General features: G+C 38.5%; 4 protein-coding genes across 8 annotated transcripts; 3 read left to right on the forward strand and 1 right to left on the reverse strand.

The window, feature by feature from the left end:
• The first annotated feature begins 364 nt into the window (after positions 1 to 364).
• On the forward strand, positions 365 to 7,126 carry LOC115420526 (LITAF domain-containing protein-like). Its single transcript, XM_030135869.1, has 5 exons — positions 365 to 443; positions 4,746 to 4,859; positions 6,215 to 6,274; positions 6,437 to 6,584; positions 6,669 to 7,126. Exons 2-5 carry the CDS (start codon positions 4,847 to 4,849, stop codon positions 6,772 to 6,774), a joined length of 327 nt encoding a protein of 108 aa, XP_029991729.1. The 5' UTR covers positions 365 to 443; positions 4,746 to 4,846; the 3' UTR covers positions 6,775 to 7,126.
• Positions 7,127 to 8,925: 1,799 nt separating this feature from the next.
• Positions 8,926 to 17,235, forward strand: gprc5bb (G protein-coupled receptor, class C, group 5, member Bb). Of its 4 annotated transcripts, XM_030135207.1 has the most exons (5): positions 8,999 to 9,020; positions 10,040 to 10,127; positions 11,906 to 13,031; positions 14,355 to 14,461; positions 14,563 to 17,235. In XM_030135207.1, the coding sequence occupies exons 2-5, from the start codon at positions 10,065 to 10,067 to the stop codon at positions 14,605 to 14,607; spliced, it is 1,341 nt and encodes a 446-aa protein (XP_029991067.1). In that variant the 5' UTR covers positions 8,999 to 9,020; positions 10,040 to 10,064; the 3' UTR covers positions 14,608 to 17,235. The 4 variants fall into 4 exon arrangements, with proteins under 4 accessions (XP_029991094.1, XP_029991067.1, XP_029991076.1 ...); XM_030135234.1 differs by lacking the exon at positions 10,040 to 10,127 and having other exon boundaries at positions 8,926 to 9,020; XM_030135216.1 differs by lacking the exon at positions 8,999 to 9,020 and having other exon boundaries at positions 9,098 to 10,127; positions 11,906 to 13,019.
• Positions 17,236 to 17,353: 118 nt separating this feature from the next.
• knop1 (lysine-rich nucleolar protein 1) lies at positions 17,354 to 22,912 on the forward strand. Of its 2 annotated transcripts, XM_030135189.1 has the most exons (5): positions 17,354 to 17,443; positions 18,988 to 20,216; positions 20,318 to 20,398; positions 20,515 to 20,583; positions 21,639 to 22,912. In XM_030135189.1, the coding sequence occupies exons 2-5, from the start codon at positions 19,023 to 19,025 to the stop codon at positions 21,942 to 21,944; spliced, it is 1,650 nt and encodes a 549-aa protein (XP_029991049.1). In that variant the 5' UTR covers positions 17,354 to 17,443; positions 18,988 to 19,022; the 3' UTR covers positions 21,945 to 22,912. The 2 variants fall into 2 exon arrangements, with proteins under 2 accessions (XP_029991049.1, XP_029991057.1); XM_030135197.1 differs by lacking the exon at positions 20,515 to 20,583.
• exosc1 (exosome component 1) lies at positions 22,365 to 27,320 on the reverse strand. The gene is made up of 8 exons (XM_030135250.1): positions 27,198 to 27,320; positions 26,097 to 26,212; positions 25,779 to 25,853; positions 25,555 to 25,643; positions 25,439 to 25,472; positions 25,289 to 25,339; positions 24,963 to 25,047; positions 22,365 to 23,507 (listed from the first exon to the last, which is right to left on the reverse strand). The coding sequence occupies exons 1-8, from the start codon at positions 27,223 to 27,225 to the stop codon at positions 23,401 to 23,403; spliced, it is 585 nt and encodes a 194-aa protein (XP_029991110.1). The 5' UTR covers positions 27,226 to 27,320; the 3' UTR covers positions 22,365 to 23,400.
• Between the last annotated feature and the right edge of the window lie 340 nt (positions 27,321 to 27,660).

The following is a 27,660-nucleotide window of genomic DNA, read 5'->3' on the forward strand; positions in this document are numbered from 1 at the left end:
CTCTTTTTTTTTTTTTTTTTTAAACTTCACCAAAGGAGTGGATAATTTAAGTGCATCATAAGGTCCCATAATTTCACACCCACAATCCAAAATCATTATTAAATTAAGATCAAAAGAAAAAAGAGGAATAAACAAACAAAAATGTATTTAGGCTCCAACATATAGTAAAAAATATGCAATCTTCATAATTAAAGCTTTGTTGTAAAAATAATCAATGTAAGGTGAAAAGCATCTTCAGTGACGCAGAATATTGTTTATGTTGGAGAGGGAGAATAAATATTTGAACAATAAGACAGTTGCTGCAGTTTTTTCCCCACCCTGCTGCTCCACCTTCTCTGTCACATTACACTAATAATTCTTTTACTGTTCTTCTCAGTGTCTCTCAAACACCAGAGGCAGAAGCAGTTCCGAGCATCCACCCAACATCCAGACAACGTAACAAGGTAAGCTGCATGTGTCTGTTTTCAGGTGGAGGCTTTCAATAAAAAAAAAAATTATTCATGTTTGAGGTAATCATCATGCGTCACTTTAAAAGTTTTTTTTTAAAATTTCTATCAATATGGTTAATTTACTTTGTGGCGAGAGAAAAAAAAAATCACACCTAGGTTTGCATATGAAAGATATTACATTTAGATGAAGTCTGAACCTAATTTTTATAGTTGAGTGTTCAGTTTACATTTGAGAAATGACTAGAAAACTAAAGGAGACATTAATTATGGGAAAGTCGTTTTAACGCATACAGGCTGAACAAGATCATGCTTGTGTTTTTCCATGCATTTTGAGAGCGGTCAGTTCCACACTTGAAAAACAAAAACAAACAAATCGACAATGACATAAATTTAAACAGTAGAAATGTTTAAAACCAAAAGTAAGCCTTGTCAGACACAAAAAGTGAGCTCGCTGTTGATGATAAAAATGAGCTACAGTTGGAATTTTACATCCACAGTTTTCTTTAACACTTATTTAGCAAAAATAGATAAATGAATAATAATTAAAAAAAAAAACAAAACAAAAAAACTTATGGGTTCACTTAGTATCTATTCCTGGTACTTCCAAAAACTGAGCAAACACTGCCATAATATCATCAATGTAATTAAATCCCTTGAAAAAGCTGGTGAATGAAGCATGAGTTCAGTTCAGGTTATTTTTAGTTTAATTTTGTCTTAGTGTTATTGTTGTGTCACTTTTGCATGCTTTATGTCTTTCAAATGTTGCCTTACTCATTTCTTCAGTTCCATGTTTTTTGTTTTTTTAGCACTGCTTATTATTATTACCTTATGTTGTCATTGGCGTTTGTCTTTTTTGTTTGTTTGTTTGTTTGTTTGTTTGTTTGTCTGTTCACAAGATAACAAAAAATTATGGATGGATTTTGATGAAATTTTCAGGAAATGTTGATACTGGCAAAAGGAACAAATGATTTCATTTTGGTGGTGGTGGTGGTGGTGGTGGTGGGGTATGCGGTGCTGATCGGCCTTGGCAGAGGTCTGCCTTGGCTCTCCAAGTGCTTTTCTAGTTATATTATCTATCCAGCTCAAAATATTACCTCCATTTGCATGTGTTTTGTGAATTTGCTTCTGTTTTCTTAATTGCAGTGTGTTCACTTTTGTTATCTACAGTGTTTTTGGCTACACACACACACACACACACACACACACACACACACACACACACACACACACACAGATGCAAAGGTAGTAAAATTACTCACCTTTACCCACCAGTATTTCTCACAGTCCTTACTTTTAACTAAGACAAAGTGCTGCATGAATCCAGTCTGTGAGAACTAATGATAATGATGACCTGTGCTTTCAGGGTGCAGATTAAAAAAACTTAATGACAGTAGTTTCTTTACACTTGCTGTTGACATTTATTCTGTAAATGCATGCAAATGGTTGATAAGAGATGTATAACTCTGACCTTTGGACATTTTCCGAGACAGTATTTTATTGCCTTTGCCCTTGTTTGTGTTTCTGGGAGCAGACTGACATAAAGTTGGCTAAACCTTTTGTCACGGGACAGCTGGTGTTTTTGGTTTCACTGTTAACTAATTTGCCACATGAAAATGTTTAGTCAAATGTGACTGAACCTGCTTCCTTAGTTCCATGCAACAGTGTTTTTTATGACGTGAAAAAACTCTGAAACTTGATTAGTGAGTTTTCATTAACAGGGTGTGAGAATGCATAGTTGAGATTCCTGGTTTCACTGTAGACTCACTGTTACTCAACCTGTTTGCCAAACATTTCCACTTTTAGATTAGGTTATAAACTCTGAGCTTTTACTTCAGTTCTCAGTGTAGCATCTCAGCCCACTCTTTCTGTGTCTTTATCTCTGCCAAGGATGTTACGTGATCATGCGAGTGTTTCTGTCTGCCTTGATGGAAGGATAGAGCATTAGTCAGTGACAAACCTTGAACATTTTAGAGCAGATCCATAGAGGGAGGAGAGGGTAAAATTTCCTGCTTTTTCTTTAACACCGGAGCGATGTTTATCCCCAGGTTAACTCATCTCTTGGTCACCATGGTAACAGTCAAAATGCCCATGAAACCAACCTGTTTGTTCAAATGTTTTTCTGTGATATCCTCCTGAGACTCGGCATTGCATTTTTGTCCTCTATAGGGGTCAAGAGTTTCACAGCTTTACATACAAAAAAACAAACAAAAAAACGCTGTCCACCACAAAGGACATTCCATTAAAAAAATAAAAAATATATCTGAAAAAACTGTTGCATCATGAATTTTTTCCAATCAAGACAATTATTTAATGTAAAAAAGCCAAAACATTTACTTTTTTGGGTCTCAGAAGGTTAAATGATGTTTTGACCTTTACACCGATCAGCCATAACATTCTGACCTCTGACAGGAGATCTGGTATTTAATGTTGATTTTTTCACTACAATGGTATCTTTCACAGGGTTGGAGGTATTAGGCAGCAAGTGAACATTTAGTCCTTGAAGATGATGTGTTGGAAGCAACAAAAATTATCAATGTAAAAAACTGAGTGACTTTGACCAGGTCCATATTGTAACGGTGACGACTGGGTCAGAACATCTCCATAACTGCAGGTCTTGTTGGGTGTTCCTAGTCTGAAGTGGTTAGTACTGAACAAAAATGGACCAAGGAAGGACATCCCAAAGCCAGGACTATTGATCATTTGTGGGAGGTGTTGGACAATTAAATCTGATCCATGAAGGTCCACCTCTCTACTTCGAGGACTTCAGGGATCTGCTGCTAACGTGTTGGTCCTGATACCACAGCACACCTTCAGAGGTCAGATGGAGTCTATCTAGGCCCTGGGTCAGAGCTGTTTTTGTGGGAAAAGGAGAACCTACACAATATTAGACAGATGGTAATAACATTATACTCCCATAGTTTTGTTGGCTGATTGATTGAGCTCTAGCTGTTGCTCTTTAGATACTTTTGGTAGGTACGAGCCACTTTACACTGGAAATGAACAAGACCTGGAGTTGCTCTGACCCAGTGATTTAACCACCACAATTTCTCCATTGTCAAAGCTGTTCAGGATCCTACTCTTGGTCATTTGGTTGTTTTTAACACGTCAATTTCAAGGGCTAAATGTTCACTTGCTGCGTAATACATGAAACCCACTGACATGACATACATTATTTAACATTTTTATTTGACATTCTTATTAGGCCTAACATTTCAGGCAGTTGCACTCTGAGTTCACAGATACTTCAACACTTTGCTGTAAAGAGGTCGCTCTGACCGACCGTTCATACAAAATCTTCCACAGATGTATTGAAGAAGTTTCTTCTCCTACCCATTTTGGTCATAGCAACCTTTTGGCCCAGCATAAGCAAAAAATGAACAGTGTTCTTATGTGTTCTCAATGATTCAAGGATATATCCCAATAGACACAATAATGGATTAGGCTGTAATTGCTGCTTTACCACACTCACCTCAGTTGTGACTCACCTCAGCACATATGTTTTGCCGAAACTGTTGAATTTTTTTGCTTTCCCAGAGGCAGAGAAGTCTTGTCCCTAAAATAGTCTTACATTCTGGGCAGTTTGAAGAGGCTCCTGCTGTATACTTACTGTACATTTATGGAGATATATAGACATTTTGTACGATATTAGATTGTATTTCCCTGAATCTGCTACATATGTATATGTTCGAAGGTAAAAGTAAAATATCCTCCCATACTTCAGTATCTATTGTTGTTTTCAACTGAGTTTCCCATGATTTCTGTAGGAATGATAGCTTTTCAGTATTCAAATGCTGCAGTTTTGAGTATTTAATATATTATTATATTAAATACTTAATATTTAATTTTATTTTAGACTTTCTGGCAGCCCATTTAAAGTCAGAGAGAGCTTCATTTATATCTTTAAAGTTGTTTCTCTTCAGAGATATAAAGAGCAAAGATAGAGGGTAAGTAATTTTGGGGAGAATTATCATCTTAATAAGATTGACTCTGCCAAGAAAGAACACAGGAAGTCAGGAAGTTTTTTTTTTTTTTTTAATTTTTTATTTCTTTTTTTGTATTTTTTTTAAGTGAGGAATGAAATACACAGATTTCACTGTGTGTATCAGCAATTTTATTTATAGAAACCAAACACCCAGTTCACTCTGGAATGTGATTATGCAAGAAAAATAAAATAAAATAAAATAAAATAAAATAAAATAAAATAAAATAAAATAAAATAAAATAAAATAAAATAATACAATACTGTGAATGTAGCCTATATGTCCTGTTTTTTGACTCTCTTTCCTGTTCCATCAGATAACATGGAGAAGCAGCAGATGCCTCTCCCAGCCATGCCGGCTCCACCTTACCCTGGTCCCCCTCAAGACTACAGTACAGGGGTCTATCAACCTTAGCCTATGGTCGAACAAGGTGAGAGGCAAAGAAAATGAATCTGTGTCCATTTATCAAACCTAAGATTTATTAATCACTTAAAGTTCCGGTGAGTAAGACTTTGGGGAATTTAGGAGAATCTAACGCATAAAATCATCAGTGTTTCATCACATTAAATTAATATCCACTGGGCTTAAAAGATCAGAATGGACCAAGTGTCAGTTTCCATAGACTCATAGTTTAAATTGGACAACTTTAAAGCAGAAATAATCATTTACAACCTAGGGCAAAACTGGTTTTAGTCTCAGTAATTTATTTCTCCCTTCATGACAACTGTACAGGCAGGGTGAGTTTTTATATAACTCACCTGTTTCAGACAGAAGTTATGTATAAATTGTATAAAGTTCTGTATAAATAAGGCAGAGGCCACTGTGATTGACAGGTGAGTCTGTCTGTGTTTGCCTGTTATTTGTGATTTACAGAATTGGACATTCAGAGCTGTTGTTTACTGATTAAACATATTTTTCTCCCTGATAAACAGCTTTGCCATAGTTGTGTTTAAAGAGTTACACCAACAAGACTGTCAGACAATCCTGTCATAAACTTTACTAGTCTGAAATTATATTAACTGTTGTAACTTAATGGATGTTAACATTAATATGTGTTGAACAATATGGTCCGTTGTCTATGATGTAGCTATAATTAGTGTGTTTATACATTTCACCTTACTGTTATCAAACACAACTGTATGTGATAACATTTATGAAGTAGCTTAAATTTTTAGAGGCATTTATTACTAAACTGTTATTGGACGTGGTCTGTGTATTCAGAATTTTTTGGTTTCAATCCCTCACTCTTTAAGTCCACCCACTTGTTACTATAAATCCAGTGTGGTGATAGACAGAGGGTTCATCCACTGTTTATATAGAGTCTACATAAAACAAACACTGGCTCTATTAAAATAATTTTTACGTTTTGTTTCAGTATTCAGTTGCAATCTCACTCATGCCTTGAGAGATTACACACTAAACCTTTAGGTTCCTTGAAACTTTAACCTCCTAAGACCCAGGAAATGTCAGCAAAGTACAAGCTTTTTTTGTTTTTTTACTAAATAAGTGCCTATATGGGAAACATCATGATGCAACAGTTTTTTCAGATACAGTTTTTTAAATTTTTATGGAATGTCCTTTGTGGTGGACAGTTTTCTTTTCTTTTTTTTGTACAAAGTTGTGAAACTCTTGTCCACAAATGTGGACAGAAAACCCATAGCTGTGTCTTAGGAGGTTAATACATTTTGTGTATCATGCATTATGAGTGTGGTCTGAAACATCTGGACATAAAGCTTTTCACTGTGTTTTGTCTGGTCTTTCTCTAACTACATTTTGCTTTCCTAGGTCCAACTGTCCAACAACATTCGTACCAGTACACAACCCAAGCTCAGATTGTACAACCGGGTATGTGTCTCTCCACAGCTTTTGCTCTCACACCTTAAATTTATGATCTGCAAAACTAGCGAGCATTATTTGCCAGTTGAGAAATTGCATACTCCATTTGTGGATGGAAATATGGAGTGTATGGTTTTCAGAGTGCTGTGTTGTTTTGTTTTTTTATCCCAGTGAGCCAGGTGGTGGTGGTGCAGCAGTTTCCAGCGGAGTGTCCTGGACAGATGGCATGCCCTCACTGCCAGACTACTGTTGTTACAAAAACATCATACCAAACTGGCATGCTCACCTGGCTCATTTGTGGCATACTTGGAATCTTCTTGTAAGTAAAGCCCAAGCATCCTCACCTTCCAGTTTTCTTTACAAACAGACATGCTTAGGTGAATGCAAACTGGTTCTTCAACAGGTGCTGGCCTTGCTGTTTAATCCCATTCTGTGTGGATTCTTGCAAAGATGTGGTACATTCCTGCCCCAGTTGTAACAACATCCTCCACATTCACAAGCGGAGATGAAACATTACTCAACTGCCATCCCTTCAGTTATAGGAAAACAGACAGACGCCAGCTGTGACCTTTCTCTGCACATATGTGTACCTTTATAGTTAAATAAGCATAATGAGCACTGAGAATGTTCAGTCATATCATAAAAATGTAAAACATATAAATGGTGATTTTTTATTGTAAAGTGTTTACAATGTATTTTTTGTCATCATCGCTATCTGTCTGCATTTCCAAACAAAAACGTGTATATGTATATCCACTGTGTCTAAAAATTTGAATGTCCACTATTCATCTGAAGTCATTCATTGATTAAGATTATTGTACTGAAGTATTTCTTTGCAATAAAGAGCTCTGAAGTTCTACCTAAAGCACTCGTGTATTGGATTGTAGAAATATGAACAGAATCTATTCACAATGATGAGTCAGGGATTTCTGTGGCCACTAGAGGGAGTAACGAGTCACTCTGTTGGTGTCCCACAGTGAATGAAGAAACTAATGCCATATGGTATGAGGCTCACTATCTTCACACATCTGTATTATGGTATCATCTTGTTTTCCTCTTTAAACAAATTCATAGCTGGTTATGTGATAGTCGATCAAAATAACACTTTATCTTGTCTAGTTTTCATCTGCTGCATCAGCTGAGCTTACATTATAGCTCTGTTAGTTTAGCTCGGTTTTTCAACAGAAAACCACCAAAGTAAAACCACAAATCACACACTAGAGCACTTAAGTGGTCTAGTGTAGAATTACCAATTCTATATATTACCCCTTTATGGACAGAAAAACACAGCTAAATTTTCTAATGTCATCTCGAGGGGCTAGATTCAAACACACACATCCATCATTAACAGAACAACAGCCTTTCTGTTTGACTGTCTATAAAACCTGCACATACATCCTTCAACAATAATTATAATAATTTTCATCCTCCAGTAGATAGAGCGATTAAAACAGTACTATGTTCACACTGAGCTCTTTACAGGCTCACCATTAAAGCAGAAAGAATTTATGTAATCATACATAATTATCTTAGGATTATAAAGCGAACTGTTAGTATGAGCTGTTCTCAGTTCATGTGCATGTGGGTGTTGATAGACAAGAGCATAATGATCTAAAGTTGACATGCATCGAAGGAGTTAGAACAGTGCGACTCACACCTAAGAGAGGGAAGCGGATGCTGGTTATTAATGAGGACATTATTACAAAGTAGGGTTTTTAACAGCAGCCCTTTGAGAGAAAGTACAACTGTAATTAATCATAATAATTATCACTGTATTCCACTTAGTGTAGATATTTCTTTTGCTGCTGCTAAGGTTTTTATCCAGTGAACCTAGATCACGATGACACCAGCTCCTGGAATGTGGGACATCACTGAGGCAGGTACGAAAATGTTCTACATTGGAGCTACTGTTGGAAAGGAAGATACATCCAAAATCTAAGAACACCAGGACACAGCAGCTGCTTAAAGTAGGACATAAGAAACCTTAACTGTCTTTGTTCTGCTGACTACTAAAACTTGACTAAAAACTGCAATAGAGTTGTTCTATGTATTGGAAATTACTGTCTTCTGCACTTCTGCACAAATATGGTAATTACTGAGAGACTGAAGAACCAGATCCGTTTATGTTTGGAAACTGTGAGAAACACTATGAAAGTCTGTATTTTCCTCCATTTAATCCAGGACCAGACTCGTTCACCTGGGTTTTGGTTTGAATATAACAGAGCAGGAAATGGACCAACCTGAGCAAAAATTAAAATATCAGTAGAATGTCAGTGGTCCTAACTGTGGTGGTCATTGGTTTTGTTGAAATATACAGGAACTCAATGTAAGATCTGCTTGTAGTACTTCAACTTAACAGCAGGTAGAGCTAACAGGCTTAAAGATGTAGCCCCTGAGCTCCCTCAGCAATCTACTGCCACTCATTATTACCTTTGCCATGGAGGTTATGTTTTTGCTGGCGTTGTCTGTCTGTCTTTCTGTCTGTCTGTCTGTCTATGTGCGAGATAACTCAAAAAGTTATGGATGGATTTGGATGAAAATTTCAGGAAATGTTGATACTGGCACAAGGAACAAATGATTACATTTTGGTGGTGATCGGGGGTGGGGGGGCCCACTGATCTGCCTTGGCGGAGGTCTGTGCTCTCTGAGTGCTTTTCTAGTTATCTTATGTTTTTGTCACCCCTTGTCCGTCTTTCTGTCAGCAGGTTTCACTTGGTAGTAGAGTAGTGAATGGGCCAAGAACAAATCCATTAAGGTAGGCAGATCTTGTACTTTTTCTGCTTTTTCTATCATCCCTCTTAGTTTAAAATTAGGTGCATTGTTCCAAACTTTCAACCATTACTTAAACATCATGCTACCAAGATCATAAATTATGTAAAAGGTCCTTGATGAATCTAATGTTCTAATTACCAGAGAGCAAAGTACAGTACTGTTGAAGTGGAACCCAGTGGAACCTCATGAGCAAAAGGATAAAACTATACATCTCTAGCTGTGACTATTATTAATGATGTCATGTAAAACTCTGCAGAGTCAAGACAATCAAACTTCCCCTCTGCCGTCTGTGTCCCTCAGGAGAGACCTGAGGTGGGATAAAGCTGAGATTACTGCATGGTCCATACTTAACAAGGTTCTATTGGACTGTGACCACAGTGACCACTGGATTACACACAGATTACACTGATGTCCTGACTTAGTCAGCACTTCTCTGCCCGTTGTCTACTAAAGCTGCCTTGGTTTTCTATCAGTCAAAGGACACAAATGTAAATGGTGGTGAAACAACAGGAACTGATGACGATCTAGAGCTGGTCCCTGGGCTTCTTTAATGGCTTTGGGCTATGTGCTAATGCTAAGATAGGTGTTGTGTGTATTTGGATGGGTAAAATGCAGTATTCACATTTTCCTATGGGGACAGTAAAGCAAGTAAACCTTAACCTTAACATACAGATGCTCCTCTCTTAAAAAATTAGTTGGGTAAGAAAAGAGTTTACAAAAGCTTTAGCATTAGTTGCCTGTTGATGACTTTTTTTGTTTGTCTTTTTCAGTCATATTAGGACTAATGTATTAAAACTGTTAAAGCACCAGCAACAGCACTCAGTTATTATTCCTTGTCATCCATTCTTTTTCTTACTCTAGTATTTTCCTAAATGTTATTGAAAGTACCCAGTGACATTGCACTTGACCTCCTGGAACAAGTTGTGACACCCACCTGGCTTTAGAGGTAAATGCTCTGCATGCAATCATCTGCTCATGATGCTGTTCTCCTTCTACTACCAGATAAAACAATATTAACTCAGGCTGCATGCATTCCATTGAGGACTCAGGGTCTGGATTAGATGGTCTTGACTGGCATCGTGAGATGCAAGTGTACACTCTTGAACTTATCCTGCTTGTATGCATTTGTGTATCACAACCAAGCTCGTCCTGTGTTTGACCTCTATTTGTGGCTAAGCTTCCTAGGGTCTGTCAGCAACAATCTGTCTCACACACAGATCCCACCTGGCACAACAGTTAACCAGTAAAGTGTCTCCTTTTCATGGATGCAGTCCGTCCATCTCCAGGTGAGAAGATTACTGCAAAGGGAGACTTGGCTGAATCATGTCTTCAGTTGTGTTACGTAACACTCTGTGAGGGCGGCCACGTGGCCACAGGGCTCACCTGTGTTTAGATTGACCATCTGCACTTCCCCACCTAAATCCCATCTACACACACCGACAGAGGACATCTTACAGCTGAAGGGACTTCTGCTTGCCTCTGGTGGGATCCGAGATGAATCCACATCTTTCCCAGCTTTATGTGTGAAGATGAATTGCATAAGTGGTATGAGGAAGATGTGGGAGCTTGACGGCAGGAAATAACACAAAAATGTGCAAACGAGTGACTAATCCTGGACTGACTGTGAATTGCAGTGCTCATACACTGTTTCCTATTTTCTCCCTGGTGAGACAGGTGCACCAGCAATTCATACTGCTATGTGTGGGTGAGCAGAAGTAAAGCAAGGATTGCATCTCTGTTGACACCTCCGCACATTCAGCGTGAGGGAGAAAGGGAGAGAGAAGCAGAGACATGCAGAAAGAAAGAGGAAAAAGAGGAGGACAGAAGGAGCGAGAGAGGCAGAGACAGTGAGGGAGAAGAGTGAAACAGACAGAAGATATATTTGACTATGTGGGTGTGTGAAGTATCAAGGCATGCATGATGATTGTGGATTTGTCCTCTTGAAGCAGTCGGACGAGTCACAGCAGCAGAAGCAGAAGGATATTATTGTTCAAAGTGTGGGTTTTTTGTACTTTAAAACAACAGGACCTGTGAGCACAGAAACAGAAGAGACGTTTTCAAAGGCAAAATGATAACTGTTTGGTTTCTGCTGCCCCAAGGATCTCATTAACTGGGATTACAAAATACCCGAACTAGCTGTCAAGAATAATGACGATGATAAAAATGTTGATGTCTCCTCACTGTCAATAATCAAGAATTCAAATCCAGAATTTCGCTGAGGTGAGTTTGGGTTTATTACATTTCAACAGTTCAATGACTGAAATGTAGTTGCAGTAGTTTTTGTATGTGTGTGAAATTTTATGTCTTTCTGTCCAATTGAACGTATCTATGTTCATCTTATAAAGACATTTTTTAAAAATGAGTTGACTTCTTCCAAGGGCTGTTTAAGGGCATCTTTAGGGTTAAGGCCAGGGTAAGAAAATATGTCGACATCATTCAGAGTCTTAACAAGTACAGTGTGTGCAGTGTGTGCACATACTCATGCATTTCTCTGTGCTTTTGGGTACTGAAAGTCGACTTCTCAAAGCCCAGTATGAGATGTAGTCAGCCCACGCTGTTTCCCGTTCCCATGGAAACCATTGCCCAGTGCAAAATGCAGTTCTATTCTGTGACAAGAGTGTGTGAGTATGTGTTTGTGTTTCTGAAAGAGTGAGAAACATATTCATCTGTAGCATATACACTGTTGTTTATACCACATGAACAATAACAAACAAGAAGATACAGTATTATCTAACTCCTCGCTTCCTCCTCCTTTCTGGATTTTTCACCACTATTGTATCTGCTGTTTATTCCCTGTACTGTCTGTCCTTTTAACCCTTTCCCTGCTCTTCATCAACACTTCATCTTTTCTGTCTCTGTGTCTCTAAGATGGCCGTCAGCTCTATCATCATCTGCCTCCTGTCACTGATTGGCTATGGCTCATCCTACCCCTCACCTCCGCCTCCTCCTCGGGGATGCAGTGTGGATGTGGACCCTCCATACAGAGTCCTGTGTGACCTGGAGTCAGTATGGGGTGTGGTTCTGGAGGCGGTGGCCTGCAGCGGTGGTCTCACCTCACTAGTCCTCTCTGTGCTCCTGCTGGTCAAGCTACGCTCCATATCTGACCCAGCCAGGTGCTCCGGCCTCGGGCCTCTCCTCCTGCTCTTGGCCACTCTCCTTGGGCTGTTTACCATCTCTCTGGCTTTCCTGGTAGGGAAAAACCAGGCTCTCTGTGTGGTCCGGAGGGCCTTCTGGGGCCCCCTCTTTGCCCTCTGCTTCTCCAGCTTGCTAGTCCAGGGTGTGAGGCTCCGAAGGTTGGTGGCTGGCAAGACAAGCCCATCAGGCACAACCCTGGCAGCCCTTGGTCTGGCCTTGGCCCTGGTTCAGGGGATCATTTCTGCTGAATGGGTTCTGTTGACTGTAGTTAGGGAGGGTCATCCAGCTTGTGAATACCCGCCACTAGACTTTGCTCTGATATGCAGCTACACCTTGGGGTTGCTCCTCATAGCGATGGGGCTTTCTCTGGGGGTGGTGCTGTGTGGAGGGGAGCTGGGGGCAGATGGAGCAGGTGGGAGTGAAGATGACAGAGAAGCAGAGAGTGAAAAACGACAATGGAAATGTAACGCCGTCTGGCTCTTCCTGTCCTGTCTGGCATCAGCATTGCTGTGGGTGGCCTGGTTGGGGTTTTATCTCTACGGCAGCCAGGCGCTGAGAGTTAAAGGGAAAGGAGAAAGGTTAGGAAGAGGAGAAAAAAAGGACATAAGAGTGTTGGATGAACCTGCACTGGCAGTGGCCTTGGTCATCCAGGGTTGGATTTTGCTGCTGTTCCATGCTATTCCAGAGGCGCACCTGTGTCTCCGAAAACCCCTACAATCCAACACACAAGATTTCTTTGACACCAGTCAGACGAATCCTCCTCCACATTTTGGAGAGGAGCTACCTACACACTCTCACCGATCCTTCCCAGAAAACCAGTCGTTTTCGGTGGAGGAGCACAGTGCAAGTAGGTCCATGTGTGTGTCGTTCTGCATTTCTGTTTAACTACCCATTCTTACAAGTAAAATGTGTTTTTTCACACAGCTGCCTTGAAATTAACCTGACTGATGTCATATTCACCACATGGGAGCAGAAAATATGCTTGACATTCAAATGGTTTTAGGATTTGATGCCAGGATTGTTGCTAGGCAACAGATAACAAAAATGGGCATCACCTTTTCTGCTCACTGATGGTAAAGAAGTTTGTGTTTCCAGTATTTTTTGCTTCAAAATTAAATGAATGAAATGTTTGACTTAACTTTCCTATATGAGCTCTGAAAGTAATTTTGCAACTAGAACTGCATTTAGACATCTGGCTCCTGTAAATGTTTATTGGTGATTTTCACTGAGTAACATTCAGTACACAATAATACATTTTTTCACTGTGGAAAACACACCTGTATATTCACAAAAACTTGTTGCACCACCCCTGGGGTATAATCCACTTTTGTCTATTAATGTGAGAGTATTAATGTTTTCCAACCAGTCACACAAAAACTAAATGTGAAGGTTTTATAAATAAAACATGGACTGCAATTGACAAAAGAGCATCATGATTTATATCTCTGATCACCAGTCTTTGAAATACTTTATGTATTTCAAACAATGTTAAGAGTTATTGAAATCTAATAGTCATCTACTGGATATGAGGCCTATTTCTATTTCACAATGTCTTACCTACTACAATTATGACACACACAGATTTGTTTACAGCAGATTTTGTGGCTCACTTTTTTACTTACCGTGCACAACCCAAAATCCAATTACACCCCCTGAAAAGCCTCTTTATCCAACAGACCTTTCTACTGGGAGATGTATGAGTCATTTCAATTCTCTTCATATATATGGAGCCAAATACACAGATGTAGAGTTAAACAAAAGGCACCAGGACAATCAAAGAGCGGAGGCAGCGGCAGCAAAGCAACACAAAAAAATCATGACAGCAGACCTTGAGAGGTGGAAGATATTCTGCAGCCACTGAATGACCAGCCAGGGCTACTCATCTGGTAGAGTCTGACACTGAGGAAAGTCATGTAACATATCACAGCAGGATGTACTTTGTACCTGCAAGAGATAAGGTCAGACTCCTGTTTTGGCTAATGTAACAGTAGACTTTATGAGTAAAAAGTTACTTTAACAAAGGAATAATAGCCAGAACTATGAATCAAAGACACACGTTGACAGATATCAGAGCTTTCCTCGATGGGGGATTGTTTTTGCATTCTTCACCCTGTTTGTTTCAATGATTCATCCTTATGTCATAGCCTTTGCTTGCATTACTTAACCCCTGGTTCTCCGTCAGCTATCCGCAGTGGAACATATCACGGTAGCCACGGGCGTCCTGGCATCGCCTTCAGAGGTCACGTCTACCAGCCCACTGAGATGGCTCTGGTCATGAATGGTGGCACAGTAAGTATGGACTAAAAAAGAAGAAAATACACTCTGCATTTATTGCACTCTCAGTAATTATAGTCTTTTGTACCTGCTCAGTAAATCTCTCTGTCTTGTAGATGCCCACAGCCCCGATTAACTACACCGGACGACGGTTATGGTAAAAGAGACAAGACTTGAAGAAGAAACACTCGTCACATGTTGCCTAGGATGAAGAACATAGTACTGAAGATGTTCCTGTCACACTAAATGGATTTGATAGGAGATAAATATGTTTTGTATATTTATGTTTCACGTAAACAATTTGACAAGGACGTGGAAGTGAAGGCGTATGGGGCATTTCATTTTAAAACAGAGGTATTTTAAGGTGTATTGTGCTGATCAGTGCAGTCATACAGTCTTGTGATGGATACAAATACACTGACAGGGAATGTATGAAGAGGGCTATTATTATTATTATACATAGTGAATTTAAAAGCCAGCATTTCTTGTGGTTTGGAAGGAGATATGCTGCTTATAGACAAAGAGAAAGTAAAGATGACAGACAGAGATAGGGATGTAGTAACGCATTTTGGTTGAATGTTTCTAATTCAGTGGCGTTTGTTACTTATTTTTATTGCACTACACTCTTATCCTCTCTTTTTGTTTTGACTCTAAGCTTCAACTCAAATAATACCTTTTGGGTGTTTATGTAAATTGCCTTCATACGCCCACAGAGCTTGCCTACCCTCTGCAGTTCAAGCTGAAAGACCCAAAGGACTCTCATAGTGTTCTCTCCATTTCATTAATAGTGCTGTCATGCATCGTACATATGGTTTGGAACTGGATACAGAATCTGGAAGATTGTGAGATATTTAAAAGAAGGAAAGAGGGATTTACTGTTGAACACTAACTTGTTTTTAATTAGACTAGCATATCACAGGACGTCATCTACCACTGCAATACCCTACTGTGTAGTATGGGGGTATATGTATGAGGTCAGTTGGGATTTTGCACCTTATTATTGATGATCTTGTTTGTACATTGTGATTTTCGTAGGATGTGCGACAATTTACGATGCATGTAAAAGGACAGTGATAATTATCAAAAATTAAAGTATGTATTTTCAATATTTCTTAGAATTTTGTTATACGTACTGAAATAATATACCAGTTTTAGTGTGTTTTTAACATGTTTTCAAAAGGTTGTTTTGGATTTAATAAGGTTAACTGTACTTTGTTCAAGATGCATATGGTAACATCTGATTATACTCTGTCGTACAGGATCCAAGCATTCAATCATCCTTCACTGTGAATTAAATTTGAACAGTTCAGATCCCATATGTACTGTTTACTTTAGAAACTTATTAGCAAAGTTTGAGTCCAGAATGATTTGATATTAATCAATTGATATTTTCTTGCTATGATTCTTTGAGGTGTCAGTAATTTTGCTTTTGTGTACAACTGTATGCTCTAATATTGCAGTTAAAATATTATAACTACAGGATTTTTATGTAATAAACCTATGAAGCTGAGTTTTATAATGTAACTGTGACAAATGTTTCCCTCTGAGATGCTCTTATTGTCACTGTTTTATGGCAGCGTAACATGAATATCTGTGATGTGATTTGCACAAAGTGGCTAATACATCAGTGTATGTTTTCTGTTAAATCTTGATTGGTTGTTAACTGATCTTACTTCTACCTTCTGCCTTCACTGGTCGATTAATGAGCCCACGTAGAGATTTGTCACTTCATAGGGAATTACTACTGTGAAGAACAAGCTCATCTGAAAGGGCACAAACCAATACAAAAATCTTAATAAAATGAATAAAATCCAAGTAAAGAAAACACTTTCCTCAACTTGGACAACATATGCCACTTTTTGATGGAAGATACCAGATAAACTATTAATACCATTATTATTCACCTGGTACTAAAACTAAGAGTGGAAGTCTAAGGAAATATATGATTTGCATTATTGACTCATCTCAGTGAGGTCTAGAATGCACGCATGAAGCAATTCTGTTATTGACTAAAAGGTAATTTCAATCAAATCAAATAAATGAAATTCACTTTTTTTTTTTTTTACCCACAACCACGCATAACAACATACTTATATATGAAGTATAGTGTATGAAGTATTTCTCAAGATGTTTTGAACATTGTTCCAATCATAATGTTTTCCATTCGTAGTGGGGACCAATTCATGAATGACATATTGTCATTACTCTATTGCGCCTTCTAGAGTGGGTTTGTGCTGTGTTAAACTCACCCCACTGCTGCAGCAGACATCTTAAAACTGAAGAGCTGACAGGGATGACAACCTAAAGGTGAACGTGACAAGTGATTCATGACGTTATGCTGGGGTTTCTACACAAAAAATGTAAATAATCCTACTCAGTTTCTCCTCTCTGCTGAAAGGGAGTGAAAATGCTACTTGCAGTTTTAAGTGACAAACAAATGTCAGACACAGTGCACACGATTTGATCAGTGTAGTGAAAAACTTTAGATTGTGTTAGTTCATCAGACATAGTACTTTACTAATTTGATAGTAAACACTGACATTTGATATTCAATAAACAAAACCGCTATTATATTAATCTGAATTTCTTGCTGAAAAATGTTCCTGTTTAAGTCTGATTAATGTTGCTATAATTTTATTGGTATCCCTTTCCTTTGTTTATGTATGCCCTGTCTGTCACTTTGTCGGAACTCACAGTCATTGTATCTTGTTCTCTAACAAAGACAAATCAGCCAATGTCTATCAAAGACTAAATGACTTCACAAATAAAACTAGCTGATATCCACTGAGGACAAGGCTTTTTCTTGCACCACAACGACTAATAAAATAAAATAAAATAAATAAATAAATAAATAAATATAATAAATCATGCGCGCACTCGTTGCCATGGTGCTAAGCGTTTCTTCGTCACAAACAGGAAGGAAAGGAACACATACTAAAACTGTTTCCGGGTCAAGAAAGTAAGCAGACAAACACGTGAATTTTCAAACTTTAAAAAGTAAGTAAACCACTCAGTGAAAATGTATGTGGCAATAAGGAGTGCAGCTAACACAGTAGCTCATTATTGAACTTTGTGATTGATTCGTATGTTTCAGTATCTGCTTTATAAACCTTTATCTGCGGAGTGTTTGCTCTGTCGGCTAGCTAACATGGACCTGATGTACACACTGGCGCAGCCATGTGTGGGTCATTTTAATTCCGTACTAGTAAAGCAGCTGGTATTTTTAAAAGTGTTTTTCCACTGACGCGTTTTTCACTAGCAACTGGATTTTATAGTATTTCAGATAAATTCCGAAGAGCTTTGTTACTACAAAGTCTGGGCCCACATCCTGAGAAGTTGCCATTGATCAGACACTTCACTGAGTTATTTACACCTTGAATCGGGATTATTTGAGCTGACCCGCTGATGTTATAAAACGCATGATATTTACTGGCACCTGCAGTTTGTAAACATTGCACAAAATTGTATTAAGCTGTAGAATTACAAAAACACATCAGTTTGAATACCGCACAGTGAACATTCAGTAGTAGTTCAGAGCAGCATCAAACAAACCTGGGTCAAAAATGACAACGTGCAGATTTGGCTGAAAACAACAGAATGTTCATCTTATATAATGTTTCGGGCTAGTGCCTTTACTGCAACTGCTTGGAAAATTGAAGTGAAATAATTCCCTAAAAACAAACATGTACTTAGGAGTGAGAACAGCTTTTTATGGTGATGAGGTACCATGCACATTTTAAAAATAATATTAAATATTTTAGCTTTAATCTGCTGGTAAAGCTACAGGCTCCACGGAGAGACATTCCCAGCCCAACCTGCCATCCAGAGCTTTGCTATATGATTACTGTTTGGTCAGTTATACTCACACTTCTGCTTTGACTATGTTTACTTGCACAAAATATAAAAATGTTTGGCTTTATTCTGCAAAAGACAAAATTCCTTTACATGACTTACAAAAATGATTGCTCCTCTAACATTCCTCAGCTGTGCTGAACCCATCAAAATAGTGTTTTATACAGTCTTCCACTGTGTGAGCTGGACCTTCCTCTTTTGTTCCTTCAAATACCTTCTGGAAAAGCTCAGCTTTTCAGTATTTGCTAATATCCATAAAACCTGCTGATATCCTCTGTCATAATGTTTAACGGTAGTTGTTTTTCTCCTTCTGAGCAAAGATATGGATTTTTCTGTGGATCCTTTTTCTTTTTTCATCCTTTTCCAGAGAGAATCTTTGTCTTTACTCCTGTCGACTTAAACCAGAGCCTTTGGGTTGCAGCCTGTTTAAAACTTGCAAATAAGCTGCATACACATTAAAAGAATCTTTATAAAAATAAAACATGTATCACATCCCTTGTCTTAGTCAGATAATACTCCATTTGGAAAATTAGATGATGTTTATGTGACACCTGACAAATTCTGAATATTTCCAGAATAGCAGTTGAATAATAGAATGCATGTAAGTGTGCTTATTGACTATACAACCCCGTTTGACTTTTAAGCTCAGAGAAAAGAATTGTTTGGAGTAATTGTTTTTTCCTCAACAGGCAACCCTTACGTCTGTTCATGTGGAAAGAGGAAAATGAAGACAGATGATGAGAAGAGTCAAAAGAATCTTGTAAAGAAAATGAAGAAACACAAGAAAGAAACCATAAACTCTGTTATAGACAATGAAAGCCCAGCAGAGGTGGAAAGAAAAGAAAAGAAACGCAAAAAAGTAAAGGAAATTGATATTAAACAGGAGCTTTGTGATGGTAGTGAAAAGGATGAAATGACGAAGAAAAAGAAGAAAAGAAAAATAATCTGTGACTCTGTTGGCTCCGATGTCAAAGATGAAGCAGAAGAAGGAGTCAGCAGAAAGAAAAAAAAGAAACAGCTGGTTAGGGATGAGAGTCCAGTGGAAACTGTACAGATTTCAGTAAATGAAATGGTAAAAGAAAAGAAAATGAAGAATAAGAAAAAAAAAATGTTTGTAGAAGCCAAACAAGAATTAGAAGATATAAAGATAGAGTATGGAGAGAGCGGGAAAAGCGAAGTATGGAATGTAACAAAGATAGCTAAGAAGGAAAAGAAAAAGATTTTAGCAGCAAGCACAGAGGGTAGTGAGAAAAGTAAAGAGAAGAAAAAGAAGAAAAAACGTTCTCCAGAGGAGGAAACTAATGAAGCAACAGAGGAAATAATTGTAACAAAAAAGACAAAGAAGGTTCAAAGAGCACCAGATCAGAATGGGTTGAAAACTGAGATGACTGAGAAAGACAAAGTGAAAAAGAAAGAAGCCAAAACTGAGCCCAAATCTGCAACTGAAAAAGATGAAGTAAAATGTCAAAAGCTCAAAAACAAGATGAGCGAAGAGAAGCAGGAAGATTTAACCAAGGAGGAACTGCAACAGGATGTCATTAGTCCAAAAAAGAAAGGTAAGAAATTAACCAAAGATCTGAATAACATTGTTCTGGAAGGAGACACAGAGCCAAAGAAGGATGGAAGCAAGATTAAAAAAGAAAAGAGGAAAAAAGAGCTTGGGGAGATGGGTGGAGTAGAGGAAGCAGAGCAAAAGAAGAAGAAGAAGAAAAATGTGAAGTCTAAAGGAGGTAATGAGGAACCACTAGTAGTTAAATGTGAAGAAGAGGAGCTGAGACTGTCCAGTGACACAACGAGGAAGAAAAGCAAACAAAAGAAGGGCTCTGCTAAGGTGGAGGAGGTGGTGGAGACAGGTTTGGGAGCCAAACCTGGTACAAAAAAGAGAAAGAAGATCAAGAAGGAGAAGGAAGACCAAGAGGTTTGTGATATCAGATATTATCACATGAATATAAGAAACAACTTAGGTGAAGGATTCATCTCCATTTATTAACTTGACAGGCATTCTTTTTGGTTTTGCAGGAATTAAAAGAATCCTCTCCAGTGGATGTGGTCTTCTTGTGTGAGAAGACTGGCAACAGTGATGAGGTGACCATCAACCAGGTAAACAGACCTGTTGTTAGAAACTGTCATGAATGCAACTGGATCTTTAATTTGATGGATATGTCTGTTATGTCCTAGTACATTAAATTATGTTTGTACATTGTGGTTTGTCACAGGAGAGAAGACAAGCCTTACAAATGGAAATTGACAAAGCATCTCAGCCTCAAAAACCAGCTAAACCCTCGGTCAGTATTAGCGCCCTCTACTGGAAACTGATGCGGCTATGGAACTGTGCTTGCGATAAGTTGTACTGTTTAATTATTGCACTTCAAGGACATTTTGAGACTTCAGAGATTAATTTGATGCAGACAATAGTATCTGCATCTTAGTCACAATTTTTTTTCTTTCCATTTTCTCAAATATACTCTGACAACACATGTCCACACCATAGTCAAGAATACCTAAACTGAGACCAAATCAGGAGCAAGACAAAGCAAAGACAGCATGAGACAGTCAAGACTGAGACCAAGAGGGCCACCAAATTTTTTTCAGAAGTACACCAGTTTAGTCAGATATGGTAGGGCCAAGACATTTCTGTCCTCAAGTTGTTTCTTCAACACTGGGGTGGGGGGGTGGGGTGTGTGTGTGTGGGGGTGTTTCTTTAACACATCAAACACCCCAATGTGAAAAAAACTGAGCAAGCAACAGTGGAGATTAACATTACTATACATATCAAAATGTAACTTGGGACAGTAACTTGTCTCCACATGTATCTCACAAAGCTGATAGTGCATTAGCTACACCCCTTTGTATGACAACAAAATGAGGTAACATGAGCACCAGGTGAAGCAGCAAATAGATGACATGCAATAGGATCTAGTTCTGTGAGATGTTCAATATATATATATATATATATATGTGTGTGTGTGTGTGTGTGTGTGTGTGTGTGAATAGTTTCTTCTAAACATTCAAATTAGAAATGAGTGAAATTGGTTCTTGTATTTGAGACAGGACATCAAACACTGTAATAGTGACAACACATAAACCAGATAATGCACAGTTTATTGAAATCCCTGCTGTTATGGCCATAACTGGTTGTGAAATAAAACCATGTTGTTGGAGACTTAAACATGACCTAATTAAAAAAAAGAAAAACAAATCACTACTTTGTGTGGTAGATTTTGAGTTTGCTGCAGGTTCTCTTATGCACAAGCTGAATCAACCCTGATGTTACAGATAAGTAAAGTGAACATAAAGTGTAAAATCAGTGCTCTTAGTCTGTAATGTTTTGTCTCCTCAGGGTCTTGGTCAGTGGAGCACTGCACAGTTCAGCAGCTCTGAACAGCAGCAGAAGTTTCTCCGTCTGATGGGTGGCTTCAAAAAAGGCTTTCAGCCAGCTGCTGGGAGCACAGGAAGTGCAAATATGGCAATGGGGAAAGATGCACAGCAGGAGCTACAGCAAGGGTTGCTGGGAGAGTTCGAGCGTGCTCACTCACGCCGTATGGACTTCAGCAACAAGGGGGCAGGACTTGGGTACAGCGCACCATTGAATAAAAAGTTCTCTATTGACATTAATGCATGTCGATCAGTCCGCTTTGATGACTGATCTATGGGATGTTGTAGGAAACTGAAGAGATGTTGTTTTTAAGTGTTTTTTTTCTTAAATGTTTTCACTGATTCAGTTTTATAAGGTCCGGTGTATGTTACTCTTAGTTTGTATATTAATGACTGTCAGTGAAAGTCCACAACACAGTGTCGTCTGTACATGTTTATCAAACCTCCTCCTGCCAAAGGAATGGCACTGTCTAATGTGAAAGGTCTAAACTGTTGTAGTTTTATTTGTAGTTAGATGTAAAGTAATGACAATGAAATAATTGCTAATGTCTGTAAGGTGATTCAAAGGATATTAAGAGATTATTTTACTACCAATGGAAACAGAATCCCTTTGTCCTCATTTACTACATCTCACCTTACATTTTATTCTTGAATAAGAATTTGCATCAGTCTGGATAAAAACACAGCCCTGTTGGGTTTTGATAGTCATTTTATTCCATTCTTTCACATGGCATCTGCTGTAAATGAGCAAAGAAGAAAAAGGTTTACTTAACTTCAAAACAAAATGGACAGTTTTAATTCCTGTTGGGCTTAATGTGCTGGAAATAAAAGAAATACTTGACTATCATATTCAACTTCAATAATCCAAGCGGGGTAGCTGTGTTGTCATCTAGATTAAACACTGGGTTCACCTAGTTACCTTAATTTTCTGTAAAAACAACTGTGGACATTTGTTCACAGTATATTTAAAAATACTTTCATCACATCATGGACAAGGTATAGAAACATCAGTTTGGCACGTTACATCACCTCATGCAGTTAAGACTTGAAGGGCAGCACTTCAGCATCAATAAAGCTGCTGCCCTTTCACATCCTTAGTTACAAAACAGTTTGAGTTTGTCTTTGCACTACACATTTTCCTTGTCTTCCAAGCCTTGCAGCCAACAATACTGACCAGTTGTCACTTCTATGTATCTGATCTGTAAATTGCCAGACTGAGTAGCATTATGGAGTGATCTGAAAAAAAAAAAAAACCTGTCTTCACTTGGCAAAACACTTAACAGTGGTTCATCTGCAGAACTCAGTTTTTGCTTCTCTTGAGACTCATTGTCCCCAGTTATAATGTACACATACACAACATGTGTGTATGTAGCAACCACAGTTTAAAGACAACTTTACTAACCCGCATTGCTGGCTTCGACTTTTGGATTTAGAAAATGATCCTAACAGCCCCTGCACTGTTTACGTTACGTGCTCTGACAATCTTTTCCTTTGGTCTGATTCTGCTTCAGTGTTTTAAGCTGGCACAATAAAATGTTGACACAATGTGCAGAGGAAAGCTTAAAAATAGCACACTCATCAAAGACATGAAACCAGAAGTAGCCAACGATATACACATCGTCCAATCTCTCAGGACATCATCTGTGTTGGAAGAGCACCCGATGACGTGAAGGAGGAGGGAGGGGGAAGCTGTGTGTTCCTTGCGAAGGAGAGAAGTTTCAGGACTCTCATGCCTGCAGATACTCTGGCTGCACTCGTGCCACCTTGCGGAACTCTTTGGCATGAGTTTCCGGGCACTGCATCTCACACCAGCTGATGGGAACCATCTGTGCACCTGGTGGAGGAGACGATGCACAGTCAGTTTTACTAAAATAAAGGCAAGGTTTCTGCACGTTGCAGCAAGATAAATTTAAGGCCTTTTACAATCATTAAGGAGGCAATTTCATAGGTTCATTGTGACATTTACTAAACTCTAATGATTGCAACTTACTAAACACTCATGTTTTATGATGGAGTGAGACACATAAGCCCTATGTTAGAGTCAGTGTTTAGTGCGTTCTGGATTTTTAAGTTAAAGGGGAATTTAACTATAGTCCCGGCCCAAAAAGCACCTTAACACTTGACATCCACTAAGAATAAAATGCAGAGAAGAAAGTATGTTCAGAGCCCCTGCAGAAATATGTTGGACTACATGGAGGCTATTGGACTCATTCTATACTAGCAAAAACACAATGATCCAATTTTTTGTGTCACATATATAGTGATAAAAACATTATTATGATGGTTATGTTCCATGTCTGCCTTGTAAATCTTACACACTGGACCATTACAATAGGACATTACATTGGTGATGTTGCCAATGTGAATCCAGAACATGGGTGATGGCGGCATCTGCTGGTAGCTTTACAGCAGCTTTGCATTTCCTTGAATTCACAAGCATGCTCAATGCTTCTATACCCCATTTTCCTGATTTAAGCACTTTCTGGCACAAGATGCAGAAAATTCTACAATTTCCAATATGACAATATGTTGAATGAATTTGACAGGTATTGTGTAAACACCACATTCCATTTCGATATTATTTTTTTTCCCCAAACAGAGCATTTCATGATTAAGACGTGGGACAACAACAGATAAACATTAAGATGGTGGATATTAACAGGTTTATGGATAAAAGCAAATAAGAAAAAGCTGACCTTTTCCATACAGTTTTTGAAGGAACAAAAGAGGAAGGCCAGTTACATAAAGTAGAACACCTGCCACCAGTGGAAAACACTTTTTAATGGGGTATGCAGGTCTGTGCATAAACATGTGCAGGAACATTAGGGGAACATCTATTTTTGTTAGCCATGTAAACAGCTCATAAGGAATTTTGTCTTTTTCAGAATGAGTCTGAAAACATGAAAACTTTGCTCATGTCAACATAGTCAATTGTCATTTATATGATTGAAAAAAAAGTTAGCAATCAAAGTCTATGTTTCACTCATCTTCAACTCCCAGTTTTATCTACATAAATTTCACCCTGGAAAACAAAACAATTCCTCTAATTAGAACCTCTGTACAAATCATATCTGCACCAAAGATGCTGAGCACAGATTAATATAGCTCCCTAAGGCAGTGTAACTGTTCAATGTCAAAATGACAATAACGTATGGGCAAACCGCAGAAACTATTTCATCTCCCAATCTGGATAACTGCTCTTGCACCACTATCTCCCTCTAATGAGTAAAGTCATGTGATATAATCATCTTGTGTTTTGATCTCACCAAAGTACACCAGCTTTGTTTACCTGCTTCACTGTGGGCCACCACCACTCCCAGCTCATTCTCAGCGGTTGTCAACAGGTAGTTAGACTGCACATCACCAAGAGAAATCTGCCATTAGAAGTCAAGGGACAATGATGTGACAGTACAGAGCATGCCTCGACACCACTGATAATGAACCACACATAACCATGACAGTACTTCTAGAGGCATCATTCATCATACTGCCTAAATTCAGTCATAGCACATTTTTAGAGGCAGGTAAATCAGAAGTGAAATGAGCCAGCTGTCTCTAATAATCCTTACACAGCAATAATATTGTTTTACTGTGTTCAGTTCAAGTGAAGGATACGACTTTTGCCAGAACTATGTCACCAGGTCTAAAACTTTTGTAAGTCTCCACCTGTGAAAATAGAGTGGAAAAGGTCAATGTCAGCAAACAAACATGGTTACAGAGAAGACTGTGGATAATGTTTGTAAATACAGGTATTTAAATACACACCTTGTCTTTCTCTGTTGCTCGCACATCCTCTTTCCTGCAGGGGCATAGATATGGAAGTCAGGTAAACAAAGACTACAACGCTACTGTGTTACTGCAGAGTTAGTTTTTGGGTTTACCTGATGGTCCCTCTGAAGCGGTCTTTCAGTGGTGTGGAGCCTACATAAAGGATGTGGACCTTGGCAAACCGGGGGTTGATGCTAGTTACCTGTCCAATCAAACATCAATGCCTGTTTGACTAATCCGCCTGAAATATATCTAAACAAAGTGCTAGAAAGACTCTCATGGTCATCAAGGTCAACAAGTTGTTAAAAAAAAAAAAAAATCTGATTTCATAACATACCTTACAGGTGACTATTGCCCCTACATCTGGCAGCAGTTGTGTTTCTGTTTCCCTCACGACTGAGATCACTGGTAACTTTAAAAAAAAAACAAAACGCAAATGTAAACATTTCATGCAAAACCTGTAAAGCTCTATGGATCTAATTAAAGTGTAAAGCCTCAAGACAACACCTGTCACACAAAAATATGGTGCATAGTTCATCTGAAACACTATGCAAATACATTTCATTTCAGCTGCACTCACAAACATTGCGCAATATCATTACTTGGCAGCTTCAGACAAGCTCTTCCCTGCCTCTCTCCCACACACACCCCTCACCTCCTCTCCCTCATTTTTCCTGAGCACGTAGCCTGCTAGTGAGGAGTATATGTAGCCATGCCGTAGATATACTCCCGTCCCAGGAATACAGTCTTCTACACTGCATAGCTTGTCACCTAAACCCAAACAAACGTAGAAAGAAAACAACAGTGTTAGGGGAGAATATAAACAAAAAGGATGAGGATGTTAGGGTGTTGAAGAACATTTTGCAGCTGAGGTTGACCATCTCTGCTTATTTTAGACTACATGTTTACACTTTGTTGGTTGAAGTGATGACAAATAGGGAAAAGACCAGGGGCATTCATTCACATGGCAAATAACATTAATTTAGAAGTGCAGATTTTGAGTAACTTCCCTAACAGATGAAATATTATAGCATCTAATTAACTTAACACATCAGTAACATAACATACTAGCTATACTTGAGCTCAACATGTAACAGCCCAAGCTTACCATTTACTTTAACATCCACACACTGACTGAACAAGAACATATAAAGAACACTTATCCAAAGCCTAAACAGTCTTGTGAGTCTGCTATGTTCTCTTTTTTGTTGCACTATAAGATCATGTTTGAGCCCTTGCTGTTAAAGAACTTCAGTTTTAATGGAATGAAACGCTGACTATTAAATCTCCTGAAGTAACTGACATTTAACTTCTTATTTGTCACAGGGTGAGTCTGAGTCAAAACAAGTGAGAGAAGGAATGCTGCTGTATTGCCCGAGGCGATAGGCAGGGCAGCGGATAAAATCTTAAGTGGAAAGTAAAAGTCGACAACTTGAAGTAGTTGATGTCAGTATTTAACGAAAAACAAGTGGATACACGGGTGCCCGTCTTGTGTTGACCGTTTGACAGCTTTGGATAAAAAGTGCTAAGCTAGGTAGTCAACAGTAACTTCGCTTGAAGGCAACGCTCATCCGACGCACGCATGGCAGCTGGAAATAATTAATAGAATTTTACTAAATTAAACTACTTCCAGTTCACTTTTAGTCAAAAAACGTGAGGTATATAAAACCCAAAGTGATTCAAATGCAGCAAAATAGTCTAATGCGGGCTGTTATCGCATCCTAATTAAGTATTTTCACAAATTTACGGGACTCACCTGGAACACACAGCTTCATGGGCGACATGTTTTCGAGAAGAGCAGAGTGTAAAGCGATTGGCTGTGACAAAGAGCTCGAGTGGTTTCTGATTGGACAGTGTTGACACAAACGGAAGTAGCAACATGGAAGGCTCGGTCCGCCATGTTTGTTGAGGCACATGGCCACGGCATATTAGCATATAGGTATGGAAAATAATGGTTTGTTTTTTTAATCTTTTTTGGCAGCATGCCATGGGTATATACAAGCGCCCATATGATCAGATCATGAGTAGATCAGATTTTACATTTGGATCTAGAAGAATATTTTTATAGCGGGACACAGTCTCCTGGAGGTTTATATCTTTGGTTACTATCATTATAGAATGTGCATTTTCATATGATGTTTCCATTTAGTATTATTTTGAAATCAAACTATTATAAAAGGTTTGCAGCATATACACAGGCATACTGCACAGCACATTTA

This window comes from Sphaeramia orbicularis, chromosome 1, assembly GCF_902148855.1.
Source record: "Sphaeramia orbicularis chromosome 1, fSphaOr1.1, whole genome shotgun sequence".
Lineage (NCBI taxonomy): Eukaryota > Metazoa > Chordata > Actinopteri > Kurtiformes > Apogonidae > Sphaeramia > Sphaeramia orbicularis.

Excerpts from the sequence above, each read along its gene's own strand:
- LOC115420526 (XM_030135869.1), top strand. Across the intron at positions 6,275-6,436 it reads AGCTCAGATTGTACAACCGG|TGAGCCAGGTGGTGGTGGTG; the intron begins GTATGTGTCTCT and ends TTTTTATCCCAG. Across the intron at positions 6,585-6,668 it reads GGCATACTTGGAATCTTCTT|GTGCTGGCCTTGCTGTTTAA; the intron begins GTAAGTAAAGCC and ends GTTCTTCAACAG.
- gprc5bb (XM_030135207.1), top strand. The coding sequence starts at position 10,065 with ATGCATTCCATTGAGGACTCAGGGTCTGGATTAGATGGTCTTGACTGG. Across the intron at positions 13,032-14,354 it reads CAGTGCAAGTAGGTCCATGT|CTATCCGCAGTGGAACATAT; the intron begins GTGTGTCGTTCT and ends GTTCTCCGTCAG. Across the intron at positions 14,462-14,562 it reads TGGTCATGAATGGTGGCACA|ATGCCCACAGCCCCGATTAA; the intron begins GTAAGTATGGAC and ends TCTGTCTTGTAG.
- knop1 (XM_030135189.1), top strand. The coding sequence starts at position 19,023 with ATGAAGACAGATGATGAGAAGAGTCAAAAGAATCTTGTAAAGAAAATG. Across the intron at positions 20,217-20,317 it reads AGGAGAAGGAAGACCAAGAG|GAATTAAAAGAATCCTCTCC; the intron begins GTTTGTGATATC and ends TTGGTTTTGCAG. Across the intron at positions 20,399-20,514 it reads ATGAGGTGACCATCAACCAG|GAGAGAAGACAAGCCTTACA; the intron begins GTAAACAGACCT and ends GGTTTGTCACAG.
- exosc1 (XM_030135250.1), bottom strand. The coding sequence starts at position 27,225 with ATGTCGCCCATGAAGCTGTGTGTTCCAG. Across the intron at positions 26,213-27,197 it reads CATGAAGCTGTGTGTTCCAG|GTGACAAGCTATGCAGTGTA; the intron begins GTGAGTCCCGTA and ends GTTTGGGTTTAG. Across the intron at positions 25,473-25,554 it reads CGCTTCAGAGGGACCATCAG|GAAAGAGGATGTGCGAGCAA; the intron begins GTAAACCCAAAA and ends ATGCCCCTGCAG.